This window comes from Aspergillus luchuensis, chromosome 1 (genome assembly GCF_016861625.1).
Source record: "Aspergillus luchuensis IFO 4308 DNA, chromosome 1, nearly complete sequence".
NCBI lineage: Eukaryota > Fungi > Ascomycota > Eurotiomycetes > Eurotiales > Aspergillaceae > Aspergillus > Aspergillus luchuensis.
Genome location: NC_054849.1, coordinates 4007832 through 4024701, shown reverse-complemented (window position 1 = coordinate 4024701; position 16870 = coordinate 4007832). Strand labels below are relative to the sequence as shown.

The 16870-nt window shown below is 50.6% G+C and overlaps 6 protein-coding genes across 6 annotated transcripts; 3 read left to right on the top strand and 3 right to left on the bottom strand.

Moving 5' to 3' along the window:
• Nucleotides 1-28: 28 nt before the first annotated feature.
• AKAW2_11352A (Zn(II)2Cys6 transcription factor domain-containing protein) lies at nucleotides 29-1346 on the top strand (the record flags this gene model as incomplete). The annotated part of the gene is made up of 3 exons (XM_041683827.1): nucleotides 29-136; nucleotides 195-506; nucleotides 555-1346. The coding sequence occupies 3 exons, from the start codon at nucleotides 29-31 to the stop codon at nucleotides 1344-1346; spliced, it is 1212 nt and encodes a 403-aa protein (XP_041538072.1).
• Nucleotides 1347-1753: 407 nt separating this feature from the next.
• Nucleotides 1754-2569, top strand: AKAW2_11351A (uncharacterized protein; the record flags this gene model as incomplete). Its single annotated transcript, XM_041683826.1, has 1 exon — nucleotides 1754-2569. The coding sequence occupies one exon, from the start codon at nucleotides 1754-1756 to the stop codon at nucleotides 2567-2569; it is 816 nt and encodes a 271-aa protein (XP_041538071.1).
• Nucleotides 2570-2874: 305 nt separating this feature from the next.
• On the bottom strand, nucleotides 2875-3855 carry AKAW2_11350S (A4/G1 family peptidase; the record flags this gene model as incomplete). Its single annotated transcript, XM_041683825.1, has 1 exon — nucleotides 2875-3855. The coding sequence occupies one exon, from the start codon at nucleotides 3853-3855 to the stop codon at nucleotides 2875-2877; it is 981 nt and encodes a 326-aa protein (XP_041538070.1).
• A 2174-nt stretch (nucleotides 3856-6029) lies between these two features.
• On the top strand, nucleotides 6030-7114 carry ATG5 (autophagy protein 5; the record flags this gene model as incomplete). Its single annotated transcript, XM_041683823.1, has 3 exons — nucleotides 6030-6149; nucleotides 6197-6632; nucleotides 6699-7114. 3 exons carry the CDS (start codon nucleotides 6030-6032, stop codon nucleotides 7112-7114), a joined length of 972 nt encoding a protein of 323 aa, XP_041538069.1.
• A 1970-nt stretch (nucleotides 7115-9084) lies between these two features.
• Nucleotides 9085-13016, bottom strand: AKAW2_11348S (NACHT and Ankyrin domain protein; the record flags this gene model as incomplete). The annotated part of the gene is made up of 6 exons (XM_041683822.1): nucleotides 9085-11407; nucleotides 11468-12019; nucleotides 12076-12100; nucleotides 12159-12353; nucleotides 12418-12482; nucleotides 12562-13016. 6 exons carry the CDS (start codon nucleotides 13014-13016, stop codon nucleotides 9085-9087), a joined length of 3615 nt encoding a protein of 1204 aa, XP_041538068.1.
• A 1252-nt stretch (nucleotides 13017-14268) lies between these two features.
• Nucleotides 14269-16870, bottom strand: AKAW2_11347S (uncharacterized protein; the record flags this gene model as incomplete). Its single annotated transcript, XM_041683821.1, has 3 exons — nucleotides 14269-16542; nucleotides 16611-16811; nucleotides 16868-16870. The coding sequence occupies 3 exons, from the start codon at nucleotides 16868-16870 to the stop codon at nucleotides 14269-14271; spliced, it is 2478 nt and encodes an 825-aa protein (XP_041538067.1).

The window sequence follows — 16870 nt, the reverse complement described above, 5'->3', positions numbered from 1 at the left end:
GCAAGGATTAGCAACTTTGGTGGCTGCCATGCAGTCTGTCCTCCAATTTCGTCCTTCTCCCCGTACTTATCATCCCCGGCGCCCGCATCGCAAATCCCGCGCTGGCTGCCTCGTTTGCAAGCAGCGACGGGTCAAGGTATTCGCCTTACTCTTCTGGTTAGCTCCCTTTCTAATCGTATCACTCTTTACGACAGTGCGACGAGGTAAAACCATCCTGCCACCGATGCCAGAAACTCGGGTTCGACTGCAGCTATGAGCCCGAGACCAAAGACAAAGACAGCGTCAGCGTCTTCCTTGCGAGTCCGCCCGATTCAAAAGCGTACTGCATGTCGGTGGATACCGTGACCAAGAAGATCAACGAGATACTGCAGTTGGATTCAAAAAGCGGCCCATTGCCCGTCGTGCAGGCATTGCAGCACTTCCACCATGGCCTAACAAATCCGGCGCTCGGGCCGAAAGGCGCTCAATCCGCTATGCAGGCGAAGATCATTCAGCTAGGGTTTAATGTATGCTGGACTTCATCTTACTCGGGTGTACTGTTACTGACAGCATAGTCACCCTTTCTACTGCACACTATTATCGCAGCAGCCACTTCGCACATCCGGCATCTGGCTTCGGATGGTCGTGTCTATACCTTCACGGAAACTTACCACTGGCAGCAGGCCATTACTCAGTACTCTCGGGAAGTTACCACCATCGGCCCGAAGAACACGGATAGTCTTATCTCTGCGTGTTTGCTGTTGACTATTCGTTCCTTTTCTTTAGACGAATACGACCCCCTCAGCTCGTTCGTCTTCTCAGACGATATTGCCTCCCTGAGCTGGCTGACCTTGCAAGGGGGGTTACGCCATCTGATCATGGCTACGGCGCAGTGGAAAGCTGGCAGCATGTGGTGGGAGGTATTCATGAAGTCTCAAAATGAGACGGTGGATCTCTTTGAGGATGAGCGTCCTGGACGGGTGGCTATTCATCCAGGGCTAGCTGATCTGTGTGGGATTGATGACACGACCACCGCAGAGACGAACCCGTATCATGCGCCAGCGCGGATACTGACAGGACTGCTGTCGCTGGAGCGAGGTGTCCGGAGTTTTGCATCTTACACAGGATGGATGGGGAGGCTGCTACCGCAGTTCTTTGCCAGATTGATGGAAAAGGATCCACCGGCACTGATACTACTGAGTTGGTGGTTGGGTTTGATGTATGGGACGAATATGTACTGGGTGGAGACGCGAGCGAGGTCAGAGATCACGGCAATAACGTGGTACTTGGGTGAGGGATGGGATGAGTTTATGAAGTTTCCAACAGAGTGTATAGAAGACTACGAGAATGCTTGCATACCAGGCTGAGAATAAACTACAATGGAATTGATGCTATCTTATCCGCTTATCGATAAAGTGATGACCAGGAGCGGGGAACTCCACCAATCAGCGATGCGGGGAACGTAGATGCCTGGATGCTGAGGCGCAGCCTCGTCGTGACTTTTGAACTTTCTTTCCTCGTTCACTCTTGTAGACATCACCTCTCGCTCATTAACACAGAGACACGTAGTCTCTGCATCGCATTGACGTGCTCTGGTGTCTCAATCAACCTTTGTCCACTTTGCCCCTCCAACCATCAGACACCCGTCAACACCGGAGACTACAATAGTCTGCGAACATCTACAGCAGACTCACCACCTCACTCCAACAGCCACACCACGAACACCTCCTCCAAACCTATCCAAAGACAAACACCAACGACCAGACCAGAAACAATGTTATCAACCCTCCTCGCAGCCCTCTGTCCATGCTCCTGCACCAGCCCGACACCTCCCCCACCACCAAACACCACAACCACAACCACTTACAACCACCACCACCACAACAGCATCCAATACCAACCCCCCCTAGAACCCACCCTCACCCTCCCAGCCTACACCCCCCACCCCAACACCGAAACCCTAAACGAAAAGACCCTTGCCCTGCACCTCCGCGACCCGCCCATCTCCTCATCCAGCTACAACAACAACAACAACAATTCCTTCCCTCTCGACGAAAAACACCCCTACACCACTACCACAACCACCACACCTACCTCATCCACACCACCCGACGGTATATCTACAAGCAACAATGCAGCAACAGCAGACGACGCCTCCTCGCAAATCTCCTTTCCTAGCACAACCCACAGCTACGGAAACACCTCCACCGCGACGAGGGAGACGCCGCCTCCGCCGTATTCGCCGACGTGGAGGGGCCACGCGGAGGGGGAGGTCGAGGGGGTGATTTCGCCGGTGCCGTCGTTGAGCTTTTCGGGTGATGGGGAGAGGTCCAGGTCTGTGTCGGTTTCGGGGAGGAGTAGTGGGAGTTGGGGGGAGGGGGGCAGTAGTATTGCGGATGAGGTGGGGATTGTGGCGCCGAGGGGGGTGTATATAGCTGGTCAGGGTGGTAGAGGGGATGCGTGGAGTGGGAGTATTGGGGAAGAGTATTATGGGGTTGGGTATGGCGTTAGGGATGAGGATTTGGGGAGGGTGAGTTATGAGAGCGGGAGAAGTGGTGGTAGGAGGAGGAGGGGGTCGTGGGGTGTATAGAGGGTATAGTATTTGTTTCATTGAGTATTGTCTGGAGGGAATGGTTAAACTTGGCTTTGCTTGGGATGGAGTTTGTTCTGGGTTGTATATATGCCTTATGAGGCTTAATGTGGTATGGATATGGGTGTAATTGATATTTAATATACACGTATATGCAATACCAAAGGCTAGTTTCGATAGTCGAATTCTTGCCAACTAATTATCTCACTCATCAACCCCAGGTCGACACTTAACATCCCCAATACAAAATGTGTATATACACAACATCAGAAGAAGAATAAGAACAATGTCTCACCACTTCCACCTCAAGAGCTCTGGTAAGTGACCTTCAACTCAGAGTCACTAACAACACTAGGCACAGCCTGGACATGGTCACTAGTGCTATCCTCCACAGCCATCAAAGACGAGCCATCAAGACCGATCGTCTTTCCACCAGCCTTAGCAACACAGCCGGTGAAAGTAGCCTCACCGAAGTTAATGAAGGTCAGACCATCACCATCGATAGCCAAGTCCTCGACGATCCACTCAGCAGTCTGACCGACCAGAGTCGACGAGCTATCCGGGGCCGAAGCAGTGGAAGTAACGTTCTTGCCGGTAGTCAAGTTCTCAATCAGGGCAGTACCCTCGCTGCTGGAGGTCGACTCGACCGAGACAACAATCACATCACCGATGCTGAACTCCATGTCAAGACCGACAGTGTCAGCAGGGTACCACTCTGACCAGCCGAGGAAGGTGGTCTCGCCGTTCTGGACGTAGATGTCAACACCGGCCTGCCAGATCTGGTTCTGGCCGGTGGCGCCGTCAATGCCGACCCAGAAGGAGACGGCCTGGTCATCCGAGGAGGAAGAAGCCGCGGTGGGGGTCACGCTGGGGAGGGTGAAGGTGGCGGCCACATAGGAGAAGGTAGCGCTGCCGCTGGTCTCCTGGACAGCACCGGCCCAGTTCTCGTTGACTTCGTAGTTGTCCGACGAGGTGGAGCTGCTCTTGTGGTTGGTGCTGACGGCGGAGGTCACGGCGGGAGCGACCTGGCTGGCGACGCTGGGTTGAGGGGTGAACTGCGCTTGTGGAGCGGCTTGGGTTTGGTAGCCGTTGTTGCTGGGCTGGATGCTTGGCTGGGGGGCAGCCTGGCCTTGACCTTGGCCTTGACCAGGGGCATTGAATCCCTGGTTGCCGGCGCCGGGGAAGTTTTGGTCGGACTCGAATTGGTGACGGACGTGACCGTGGGGACCGGCCAGGGCGGGAGCAGCCAGAAGGGCTGTCAGAGCCAGAGTAGAGGTGAACTTCATATTGATGGTGGTGAGACAAAAGAAATGTATGTAAAAGAATGAACTGAGCACTGCTCGGGTGATAGTAAGACTAGCTATACAGATACCGGCTCTGGGCTGATGCGACGGAAAGAGACGTAGGGAGATGCTGAGGATTTATAGTCAACTGCATCATGGTTGACTGTAACGTTGGGCCATCGATAGCTGTTAGTGGATCAAACTTGAAACGTGGTGCCGCGACTGGTGGAGTCAGCGGAGATTGACGTTTGTTATAGATGAGCATCAGTATTTCAGGGTGGAAGTTGCAAGCGCATTCGGCAGTGATGTGCGAACGGGCCACTGCTAGCTTTGTAGGGCAATAGCTTAACAGATTAAAGCTCCAAGGGGTTCTTGGCTGTTGTTTAATCACCATTCCGCTTGGATAGGTGGAGACATCTTGTCGGGGTAAATACCAGAAGGGGTGAATTGTGAATCAGGGGTAACAGTTTGGCTTTAGATCCTTCCATCTGCCCTATATAGCGGATAATCTATTCTGCATCAGGCCATGATCAGTACTCATGGGATTTGGAGTGGTTGGTCCGATTGCACGCAAGCAGGCAGATCAATCGGTAATTGTAGGCATCAGGGGCAATGGCTCAGCAGTCTAGATCTTCTTCTACTCCTGAACGTGCATAGATCACATGAATGGCAAGATCATTTGTTTGGGGTTTACCTCAATAGTGTTGTCCAGAAATTAGCCAAGTTCCGAATGATCATATCGTCATGTAACCTGTGTCTGTTATTCTGATGCCTTCTAAGTGGACCATTTGCGTGATTCGCTCCATTTAGGTCGGCATTTTTGAGTCCGCTTACATAAATCATGAGGATAGTGCTTGAAGATAGCATGGTTTTCCAATACTATAGAATCACAGGTAGACTGGGCACACTGCTGAAGGGGATATCGATCTACTGTGTTGCAGGCACAGGCACCGTCAAGGCCTTGACCTGACGGAGATGGCGGTCTCAGAGTCGCCAAGCGAGGCCCAAACCCATAGTGAGGTATACCTGTTCGAAGAATAAAGCGATCGGCGCATAGAGATCTATTCTGCAAAGGTATTTTGTGATTAATCTGGGTGATTACTTCTTTTCGCAGATCGAGTCGATGACAGTCTCACTACACGTAGCATGAAGCTCCTCAGCTAAGCACGAACCAACTGTTCTGGAATTCTTGATAGGAATGCCAGCGTCACAGACGCTTATACTCCCATCATGGGCAGCAACGGCTTGTTTCGAAATGCCTGAGCTGTGCGGATCATGACGGTTTGTGGCATCAGATACCACTGACACGAAGATCTGCCCACACATGACTGGTGTACCGACGAGGACATCTAAAGTACAATCAATCGACATCAAGGCCATTTTCATAGTGTCGAGGCCTTCCTGGCTTCTTACTTCCGCAGAGTTCTTCGGGACTATAATTTCACGTTGTTGATAGAATCTTCTGGGGTTCTACCACAAATGCAGTCTCCATGATGGAAAAAGTATGGAGAGCTCGATGTCTCACTCTGTCACCCCAGTGGTTTGACGGCACCATTTCATTTGAGTTTGACGATCGGTCTGATGTGGAGCAATCCGACTTGAAACTGATAGGAAACACATTCCTCCGGGTTCAGTCAATGATCATTCAATATATTGAGTAATAGCTTGGTAATTGTAGAGAAGCTATCAGAGGCCATACATAGTAAGGCCGCGTAGTTGAACAAGAAGACGTGGCCGGCCTAGAAGGCTGTCTGGGGGTGCTGAAGAGAGTGAAACTTGATGAACGAAGCGCGACGCGTGATCAGGCTGCAATGCCTTTCTGCCTGAGGAATTAAGTCACGTGTGTATTGGACTGACTGGGAAGCCCATCGCAGAGGATGAATGAACGACCCCATGATCATCTTTCCCTTTACTTATTCATCAGGTCGACATCTCGCCATTTTGACAGCCTATAGATTGTCACATCATACGAAATTATTCGCTGTATTCCATGACTCGCCGTGGGTGAATCATGATTTAAGCCTGCGGGGCAATCGACCGGCGACCCGTAGCGACGATCGCTCTACTGCAACCATCGAGGAATATCCCTTCTTGTGAGTATCATAACACGCTGTTATGTCTAACAACTAATGCTGACGCAATATTTCAGCGTGTGATGCAGTGCATTTCCCCTTAAAATGGATTCGAAAGTCACTTTAGGCAGCATCCAGAAAGCCGTCTGGGCCGGAAAGCTACCCTTACAAATCACCTTGGCTCCATCAGAGAGCCGTACATTTGACCAAACAGATCCATACCTAGTACGTCCTCTTTTAGAATCTGATGAACCCAGAGCTAACTCACTAAGATCTCCTGTCCCCGCATATCATACCTACCATCGCTTCTCCCAAGGCTGAGAGCTTTCTTCGGCCCCTCCCTCATTGATCCCGGCTCCCGCCCACACGAAGGCTGGTTCTCCTTCGAGGGCGTTCCATTGAAATGGCACTACCCAGTTGGCCTCCTTTATGACCTTTATGCTGGAGCTGATCCTGCCTCTAAAGGGGGTGCTGACACTGACTTGGCATCTACATCGGATGAAGACCCTTTACCATGGCGTCTAGTCGTGCATTTCAGCGACTGGCCCGATGAAGAACTCGTCCGACTTGATGCGGATGGGATAGTGATGCATGATGCTTTCATCAATAGTGTCAAAGAGGCAGATTTCCTGAGGAACGGGACCGCCAAAGGAATTATGACTCTTTCCAGGGAAGATTCGGCGGGGCTCTGGAAGTCAGTCAGAGATGGTACGCTATTCCAGTTGTCGCTTACATGGACTTGACAGCGAGATTAAGTGCTAAACATGCGATCAGTGGACCTGCCGAACTTCCAGCGAATATCCAACATTCTCCTACCACCACAGTCACAACCATTCCGCAACATTCCCGTCCGGTTCTTTCTCCCCCTCCCGCCGGACTCAGACTCGCCATCTCTCAAAGTAGTCCAATCTCCTATTCCACCAACAATCCAACCGATCTCCGGACCCAGCGCCAGTGTCATGGCGAGCCAATCCATCCTAAGCACATCCAGAGGGCCTCAACCACAGACCATAGGGTCAGCACTTCACTCACTCCTACCGCATCTATTTCCTAGTCGAAGGACACCTGTACTGGCGAAACCAGTGCTGCATGGTGCCGCAGTGCCAATGGGGGCCCCGTTAGACGAAGTGGTGAGGTGCTCAGGGTATGGCGACGGGTGGCTTTACATTGTGATCAGGATGATGGGGTAATATACGATTGCATCATTGGCAAGTGGTGCGCCGTAATTAGCCCGGCACTGCTGTTAGATAGCGTTGATATTCTCAAATCCTTTACTTCACTTCAATATACCGCGGAATTCACTCAACAGTTTGCGCGTTTTTGTTCGAGTTTATTTAGCAGGGCGACACCGGAAACTATGATCAAGAGACATATCCCTTCTCGCCTCTTTCATCACCAAGAATCATAGCACCATTGTGCAATACTAACCGGAAACCCTCAAGTTATTTCCAAAGCCGAGTCACGAGCAACTACCCAACAACCTAGGTACCCAATCCACCTTTCCCAATCTAGACCCCTCCAAATTAACCTCCTATAAATACTTCATAAAAGTAACAAATTCCCGCAGTCCCCATAATTAACAAAACCCTAATTTACCCCCTATCCCAAACCCTTAATTGACATCCCATCTCATCCCCTAATTAAGATAAAGCTAATTAACCACAAAGCAGAATAAAAAAGAAATAACAACAATAACAATCCAAAAATTCACCCCCTAGTCATAATTCCTTTTTTCCTTTTCTTTCCCCCCTCACCAACCCCAGCCCATCACAATCTCATCACACCAGCTGAGTACATGATTGGTGGATTTCCTTACGTGTCCGGAAAAAGCGGGGTTAGGGTCAATCACAATTAAGTATTAACTAACTAACTACCTACTTACTATACTACCTAACCGTCACTGTCTCACTTTTACTGGAGATAGTACAGTGGACCTAAGCCTAGTATTTATCTACCTACCTGAATAGGACAAGGTAGATATGTACCTTGCTTTAAGTAGCTTTGACTGCATATGAGGTGGCAGAGATACGTGGAGCGGGGTACCAGTTCGCTGTCACATTTCACTTCATTTTCTCTCCCCTCCCCTCATTTTTCTGGCGCTTAGGTTCTGGCTGCGGTTGATAGATAGATAGAGGTTGAATGATGTGTTCGATGCGTTGGGGGGGGGGGGGGGGCAGCTGAAAGAGCTGAATGAGGGGGAAGGAGTGGGTGGGTGATGAGGTTGTCCTCTCTCCCTCTCCCTCTCCCCTGTTTGCCTTCTTCCGGTTGATTTTGAAAAAGTCTAGACTTTGTTTGGTGATGGTGGTGGTGGTGGTGGTTGGGGATCGAGAAGAAGGAGGAGGTGCGTAGGTAGTACTGTGCGCATGCGCTGCGGTTTCTGGCCCGTCTAGCTACTACTACTAATAGAATTAATAGCTAGACTATGGGTCTTTGTTCCTTCTTTCTATTATGATATGAATTGCAGGACGCTCTCTTATATCTATCCACTACTGCTTGTACAGACGCATTGGAAACTGGGCTTCATCCTAGAGTAATGGCATACACAGTTTTCAAGGAAGATAGATTCCAATTCCCACTTTTTTGGGCATACACTCACGCGCACACACAGTGTACGTAACGGCGGTAAAGCGGCGCTTAGCCTGCGGTGTGTGACGTGAGTTTTGCGGTGCCTGGTCATGCATGTGGTGGATGTGTGACAATGTATGCCGTTGGTGATGAGGCAGCGCGTATGTACCCATTGCCTGATGGGCATGGAGTTCATGCAGGGGTTTACTTGCCATTTTCTTTGTCGACAGTGTGCTTGGTCGTGCGTCATTTTCACTGTTAGTTGTACTACGGTGGTTAGACGGTTGGTGGTGTTGCATTTTTGCTGGGTTGATGCCCCCCCCAATGTCCGAGGTCAGATAACTAGGACTTTGAATATGGGGTTGGGAACTTCTTGAGCCTTATAGTTGTGTGGTTAGATGTAGGCCCGGCTTGGTAGAGTCTTCTGTGTTACGCCTTTTACAGTAGCAAGATAGAGAAAGCTCTGGTTGGCAAAGGAAAATAGAATAGTTAATTCAACTCCAAATGCTCCTCGCTAATGACTGTGAGATGCTGTTCCGCTAATAATTCATCACAACATCATGTAGTGAATGTTATATGAAAAGCACGTCTTTTTCTATGCTCCGCTAAGTGTAGAGGCCACCTGTGTGGAAACCACTGATCCCCACTGTGATTCTCCGTCTCCAACTGAAGCCGAGGTCGACCGGTGGGTTTCGCCATCACTTTCTGAATCTGTGTCGAGCTCCTCGATTGGTGTTGCTAGACTGCCGCACTGGCTGCCAGTTACGGACAGCTGCAAATTGCCCGTTTCGTCGAACCAGTGGGAACTCAGTGGGTGCTTTCGAGCTATATCCAGAGGAGTATCCCCATCGTCGGAATCCTCCTCGTCGTCGGTAGTAGGGTTTGGAACTTTGATAGTCAAGTCTGCTCCCGCAGTGAGGAGAGCCTGGAAAATTGAATTGCGGCCTTGTTCAGCGGCCAAATGGAGGGGTGTTTTCCCTTCGCTCGTCGTGCAATTGACGGAAGCACCACGGCTGACAAGATAGGACACCAAGGATGGTCGCTGCATGGTCGCTATAGCTGCAAGGTGTAGTGGTGCTTCACCTTTCGGTGATTCCGCAGCAGCGTTTATATCGGCGCCATGCGAGAGGAGGAGATCTATGTATTCCGATGTCTTGTCGAACTCAATGTCTGGGGCACCTGTGCCCATAATTACTGTTTGATGGAGAGGTGTCCAGCCATTGATGGAAATTGCCGAGACGTCCAGTTCCATGTTCAGGAGCGTCATGAGGATGTCTAGACAGTCTTGGCTAGAGGGAGGTGTTATGTGGAGGAGTGTCTCTCCTTTGGGTGTTTCAACGTCGACCTTTGCGCCATTGTCTAACAGGAAAAAGAACATCTTCTTGTTTCCATCCATGGCCGCACACTGTAGCGGTGTGTAGCCTTGTGAGGTGCGGGCCTCGATGTTGGCTCCTTGTTCTAGGAGATGGGACGCAACAGTTGATCTTGACGCCTGCCGTGCTTGCTTATGGAGCAGCGTTTCACCATCCTCGTCCCATGTATTGATGTCCGCTCCCCCGACTATCAGTATGTCAAAGGCTATCCAGTTATTCTCCATGGCGGCAATGTGCAAAGCTGTCAAGCCCGTCAAAGAGCAGAAGTCGACCTTTGAGCCCTTCTCAAGCAACATAGTAAGTGCCTCACAGTTATCGAGCTTAGCAGCCAATTGCAAAGGAGTGAGGCCTTGCTTGTTGAAAACGTTCAGATTCGCACCTTTTTCGAGAAGAAAAAGAAGAATCCGAGGTCTCCTGAGTTCTATAGCAATATGGAGCGTTGTATTTCCGGTGAGTGCATTCTGGGCGTCCATGTCAGACCGGCTCTTGATAAGTAGGGGCACAGTCGCTTCATCCAATGCCGTTCCGACAGCCAGATGTAGTGCCGTAACACCTTTTCGATTGGCCGTTCTGGAGTTGGCGCGTCTGGAAAGCAAAAGGCGCATTATTCTTCTCTGACCTTGTTCTGCAGCAAGGTGCATTGCAGTATACCCTTCGTTACTGGTTGCATTTATGTTGGCTTTGCTATCAAGAAGAAGCTCTACCATCTCTTCATGACCACGGTGAGCAGCGCAGTGAAGCGGCGTGAGACCTAAGGCGTTGTCGTTGGCGTTTACGTCAGCCCCTTTCTCTATTAGACGTTTGGCTTTCGTTGTTATTCCAAAGTAGGCTAAGACATGAAGTGCACTCCAGTCAGGATAATATCTTGCCAGACCCAGTTCTGGAAATATATCGGTATCATCCTCGCTGTAATCTTCGTAGATTGGAGGCCGCCTCCAGCAAAGTTTGTTGAGAAATGTTCCAATAAGGACCTGGGTTGTCTGCTCTTCTTCGGGGAGCTCACGGACATGATCTCCCCAATAGGTGGCTGCATAGGCGAGAAGGCTGCTGTTCGAGATTTTGGGGGTTGCACGGTGATTCAGGTAAAAGTCATCCACAACCTCATCCGACGCAATGACAGTGAGACATGTTTCAGCTATGTGTTTCCGCGCCGTAGGGAAAAACACCCTCGCTGCTGCTCCCGTCAAGTATTCCTTCGCTGTTCTGTGGACAAGATGGACAGTAGTGGTAATCTGATCAACGATGAGAATGCCTGCGGTTTCGACGTAAAGGATATGCTCGAACGAAGAAGGCTGTTTCTGAGCAGCGCCGTTTTGAGGCTCAAAGAATACAGCATATTCCAACTCCGCCACGGTAAGTGGTCGGTAGGCATATAGTGTCCAAGAAATGCACCGGCTGGCATGGAGATTATGACTTGCCAACTGCTTCATCGATTCAGCATAAGCATCATTCAGGGTATTCGGTAGGTGCAACAAAGTCGTTTGAAGTACGCTCGCATCAGGGCACCTTGACAAAAGATCCATGTGAAGTTGGGCCAGGAGAAACCTATCCGTCAGTCAGCGAATGCAAGTACACAGGCAAACATGACAAATCGGGCCAACGCACAAACCACGCGATCTCAGAGCCACCTGCGCAATGACTGCATCTCTGAGTTCATATTCAGGAGGATATTGTTCTAAAAGAGCCGTAAGGCCAGAATCTCTGCCAAGTCGAGCATCGATGTAAGTCTCGAGGTCCCGTTGAGACGCCATGATAGGTATGCAGACATCCTTCTCATGCCGTGCTTCACGTAGAGTAATGAGCAACTGTGCGTGCTCTGGTAACTTGTGAAATCGATTTAGTATACGATCTTTTTCACCAAACGAGTCTAGTCCATCTATAATGACAAAGACTTTGGAGAAATGATTGACTTCTGCCCGGATTGCGCTTTGGTAAGCTTTTGCTGATGCTTGGCCCCGTAAGAACTCCTCGGATTCGTACAAGGCCGCAGTCGTATGCGATGCAGCACCCCTGCGATGGACAAGTTGAGCAAGAAAGTTTTCAAGTATAGATATCGAAGACCGCGGGCTGTCTTCTTTCTCATCCTCACAGAACAGGAAGACTACTGCAACGTCGGAGAGAGCAAAGGTATTTCGCAGGTTTTCGGTAACAGATGCACTAGAGCAACACATTAGCCAGCACCTTTATACATATCGAGTACTTTATTCACTCACGCCATGAATGTTTTCCCGGCACCGGCTGCCCGCCAGTCAGCACAATTGTTCATGGCTCTACCGTCACGATGATGTTCACATACCTGGCCCGATGAAGTATAACGTCCGGTAGGAGCCAAAAAGCCAAGCCTTGTAGCTCTCCTCCTGAAATATCCACTGGCATGTTCCCTGCTCCCGCCTATTGCACATCCCAGTAAATTTCATCAGGTTTCTCGACGTGACTGGACTCGTAATGCAGTGGAAGTCCTCCCCGCAAAAGGGGTATTGTCGCAGCCATTCTAAGGATGACGAGTTCAGTGATTTGTATGGTGAAAAAGTGGGAGAGCGAGCGAAGATACTTACCGGGCTCCAAGTCACGGAACGTGCGTATTGAGGTTCGTAGCTGGTGCTCCATCGCAGCTTTCTCACTAAAGACACAATCAGCGGATTTCTCAGAGCAGAATTAAGCTTCCCTTACGGGGGATCGTCGCGGGGGTGCAAAAATACCGGGAATCAGGCTGCATTGCGACGAGGAAAGCCATCCTGTATTGTTCCAACCGTTGGATGAACGTCTGTTCCAGTAGGCCCTTTCTATAGACACGACTTCCCACCCCTCCTGGCTGAAAATTGATCTCCATCGTCGCGATCGTAATTTCGAAGGAGTTCAAGAGCTCCTCGAGGGCATTCAACCGCGCCTGAGCGATAGTCCATTTCTCGTCTGAACTCAGTTGTTCCCGGATCTGGTATAAAAGGTCTATGATCTCACTCATAGCGAGAATGGCCTTATGGGAGGAATCCTGTGACTCCCGTCCACCACCGAGGGAACGCATGGCAGCTCGTACGGAATGAGCAGCTTGCGCAAGGCGGCAATTGACGGCGTGCACGTCAACCATGTTGGGAGACAGAGCGAGCGGCTGAGCGCAAGCCTCTCCGCTCGGGATTATTCTGAGTACATGTGGCATTGAGAGGAGAAACTCGAGTTGAGCATTGACTGGGAGAGAAACAAGAGCAGTTATCGCTAGATAAAATTTGGCTAGGATGAAATCCAGCTACTACTAGTATCTTGGTTAGCCGCCAGAAAGTGCTGGGCTCAGCGCCAAAGGAGGTGGTGAGTGGGTTGGCATGCCTAGTTAGCCTGCTAATTAGATTGGAGCGGGGAAGGGAACAACAGCCATCCAAGGATGTCCTGCTGCTGCTCATGCTCACATGGCCGACCGCGAACATGGACGGCGTGGACCCTCCCGCATGGATCTGCCAGGAACTGAGGGGATGGGCGTCAACATTGCGGTATCCAGGCCATCCGCTGTTGGACAATGCATCTGAGCTGCATAGAAAGTAGGAGAGCGGTGGATTCGTGGGCAAATGTGAGCGAAGATCCGTCCGGAAGAAGGGTACCTGAATTGCTACTACGGTGTGATGTAGAAGCAGGTTGGCTGCCTGTAAGCGCCGGGGCAGAGAAAGAGACGGAAGGCAAGACGCAACGAGGGGGTGGATGGCGTGTGATGGTTGGCCATGCTCTTTGATGAGGCAAGCCAGTCCCCGGGCTGCATTAAGCGCCGGGCTGGGACAATCTCACGGCTCGTGCGCTAGTCGGCCACCTTTCCACCGTTGACTGGCTGGGTGATGGGCACCCCGCAGACACTTATCAGCCCGACACCTACTCAGCACACATGGCACCACCGGTTGTCTCATTTGACCCTGAACTCCCATGGTTATCTGTGGTATCTATCTGCTCGTTACTTTACTTTTTTTTTTCTCTCTTCCCCCCAACCCTGTGGGAAGTGCTGCTAGTTGAAGTACATTGGTTCTATGTCTTGGAAAAGGTAATTTTATTCCCCGTACAACACAAGTCGCATCTATGTTCAGTCTCGAGAGCAACTCATAGATAATGAAAGGTGAAATGTACATGATTAGGCCACAGTATAATCCGTAGCAAGAAAATCGAGGTCCACACTTCTTGGTGCAAGACATATGCCAGAAATTGAAGAACCCAAGGAAAAGGTGATCATGAGAAAAGAAAAAAAAGAAAAAAGAAAATTCGTAAGACTCATCAATCTTCATACAAGCTGTAGCGATGCAGAATTGGGAGAGAAAAGAATAAGATGAGGTGAAATGAATGCAACAGACATGACATTATAACTCCAATGGTGGGTATCTTTGATACTAAACAGGACGGGCAACAGCACACTCAGCTACAGTCAGTCCACAAACCCCTTAAATGAAGTTGTTACTCGGATCAACACTTCCTTCGCGACCGCGCTTCAGAGCCTTTGCAAGCATAAGCTCTCTCATCCAGTCGATGCGCTCATCCCGGGTCTTAACAGCGAAATGGTGGCTCTTTCCGGTATGTAGGAACAATGCCTTTTTATCCACCTGGCTGTTGCCAGCTCCAGTGGCGGGGATCAGGGAGAAAGAAAAGGCAGAATCATTCTGAGTGCTGTTCTTGCGCTTCAAGACAGTTTTCTTGAAGGCAGCCGTGAGTTTGGAGCTTGACGCAAGCGACGAGCATGCAACAGCATAGTCGTCAACATCAATGTACTCCAGCGCTTTAGAGTGGCGCTGCGTTGGGGCCTCGTTAGAGTGCTTGGCAAGCTGAGTGCCCTTCAGGGTGTAAAGGTTTTCTTCCCATTCATGGCGGAGAAGGCGTGTTGTCTTCCGCTTCTTCATCCAGCCACTGTGGGTGACATCATTCGGGGACCGTCTGGTGGGCGAGTTGTAACCCATCCGAGGGGTTCTCGAGTACTCCTCGGGGGTTTCAATTGGCCTCAGTGTGGGTCGCTCATCGGAGGAAGTGTTGCGACGGTGAGTCCCAGGTTGCACTGATGCAGAGCGATGAATAGGATCGGCTAGAACAAGCCGGTCTGATCCGAAGCGCATGTTCGGAGGGACGGACTGAGAGTCCTCTCGCGGCACGAGCCCGGCAGGAACGGCAGTCAGAGGAACATCCGTCTCGGAGTAAGGAGTACCTTGCGCATAATGAGGGTCGCTGCGATAGAAGTCGGCAGGTGATTCAGAAGTATCATAGCCATAAGAGTCATACCCCCTATGAATGGCAGTTGGATACTCTTGTGTAACAGTCCTTTGAGAGGACAGCTCTGGGGTGTAATCGGACAACCGGTCTTGCGTACCCGGAATCATCAGTTTCGGGAGATGACGAAGATTCTCGGAGAGAGTGGGGTTCGCCCTTGGAGATGTGCAAGGTTCTTCCGTCTCAAGAACCTCCTTTGGAGGAGTGACAGGATCGTTGACTGCTTGAATCTTGCGCAGGTGCTGGAAGCTCAAAAAGTTTCTCACGTTTTCTTGCGGGTCTCTGGGTTGCACCTCGTTGAGTTTCTCTTTGCACAGACTGGCAAGTCCGGGTGTGCGTAACGGGCCCATAACATCAGACGAAGCGATGAGAGAAGGAGTAATTTCTGATTTGGGTGATTTGATCAGGTTTGGCGCTGTCTTCGGGTTTCCAGGGTCGCCCGTCAGAACAATTCTGCCATTGACGTTACCGATAGGGAGATCCTGCGAGAGCTTTGAAAGCTTTTCTTGCTGTTTTTGCCACTTGCGGCAATTCTCCCCCTTTGAGCAGCTGTGTAATTTGGGCAAGACCTGCTCAATTGCGACAATTGAGACTGGGTTCTCAGTGTTCAGGTCCTCGGGTTTATGTGGAGCAGAACCGCCATGTTGACGACGGCGGCGATTCTCACTGAATCCTGCGGATTTGTAGCTGTCGGATCCTGAGCCTGACTGGCAATCGGAGGTTGACCCACTGCTGTGAGTGCGCGGGGTTGGCGGAACAGATGCAATCTCTGAGGATCTGAAAGTTCCTACAGAGGCAGATCTTGGAGGATCCCGAAGGGTTTTGATAGCATTCATGATGTTGTGACGCTTGCCAAAAGACTGGACACCCAGTTCCTTCAGGTCTTCATTCTGAAGTTCAAGAAGAATAGATCCAGAGATGTCATTCATATAGAAAGTCTCGACGACGCCCGTGTCAAACCCGCGGGCATGCAGCCACTTGACCACATCGTCAGGAGACCACTGTCGAATTTCGCCTTCAGTGGAGACTGTGCTCTGACTAGATATAGAGCGAGATTGGTCATGAAGTTGAAGTTGTTGGGGCCGGTGTCGCTCCCGGGATTGAACCGAAGACTGGGTTGGAGCTGGGGATTGAAACAAACGTTGTGGTTGTAGTTGAGGTTGTGGTGTGGATGTAGCACGGTTAGGAACAGGAGTATCTCTTCTAACAGGATCGAGCTTGGAAGCGGACTGGTAGAAAGGTGCCATGGCACTTGGAGGCCGACTTTCCCAGCCCATTTCAGTCTCTCCGTAGTTACTGTAGAAGTCTGAGAGATCCGCAGACGGCCGAAACAGATGAGGACCATTTGGGCCCCTGACGGCCTTTTCATCGATGTGAAAATCAAACGCCGTCAGCCCAGTGGAGTCAGGTGTGGTTGCCTCATTTGGGGTAGAAGCGGAGGAGACACTTCCAGTCCCGAACTGTATTGTGATGGTAGCGTTAGTAACTGGTGTGCCATCAGAGAGACACCCGATAGATGCAGACTTACCGAGGCGACGCTTGTGAAAGGGGAATCATCAAGGTAACTCAGATCATCATCGTTATCGTCATCGTCATCACCATGATCTGATTCCTCCATGATCGTCTCTTGGGAGAGGGGTCGGCCAAAGGAAGCTCTGGCGGCATAGTATGAAGCCGCTTCACTTTTCCGCAAGCCAGGTAGGCTGCCATCGTAGGCTAACTGGGTTGACTGACTTCTGGTCAGCCGAGTCACTTCAAGTGGAGGCAGGCCACAGGGATCTTTACCAT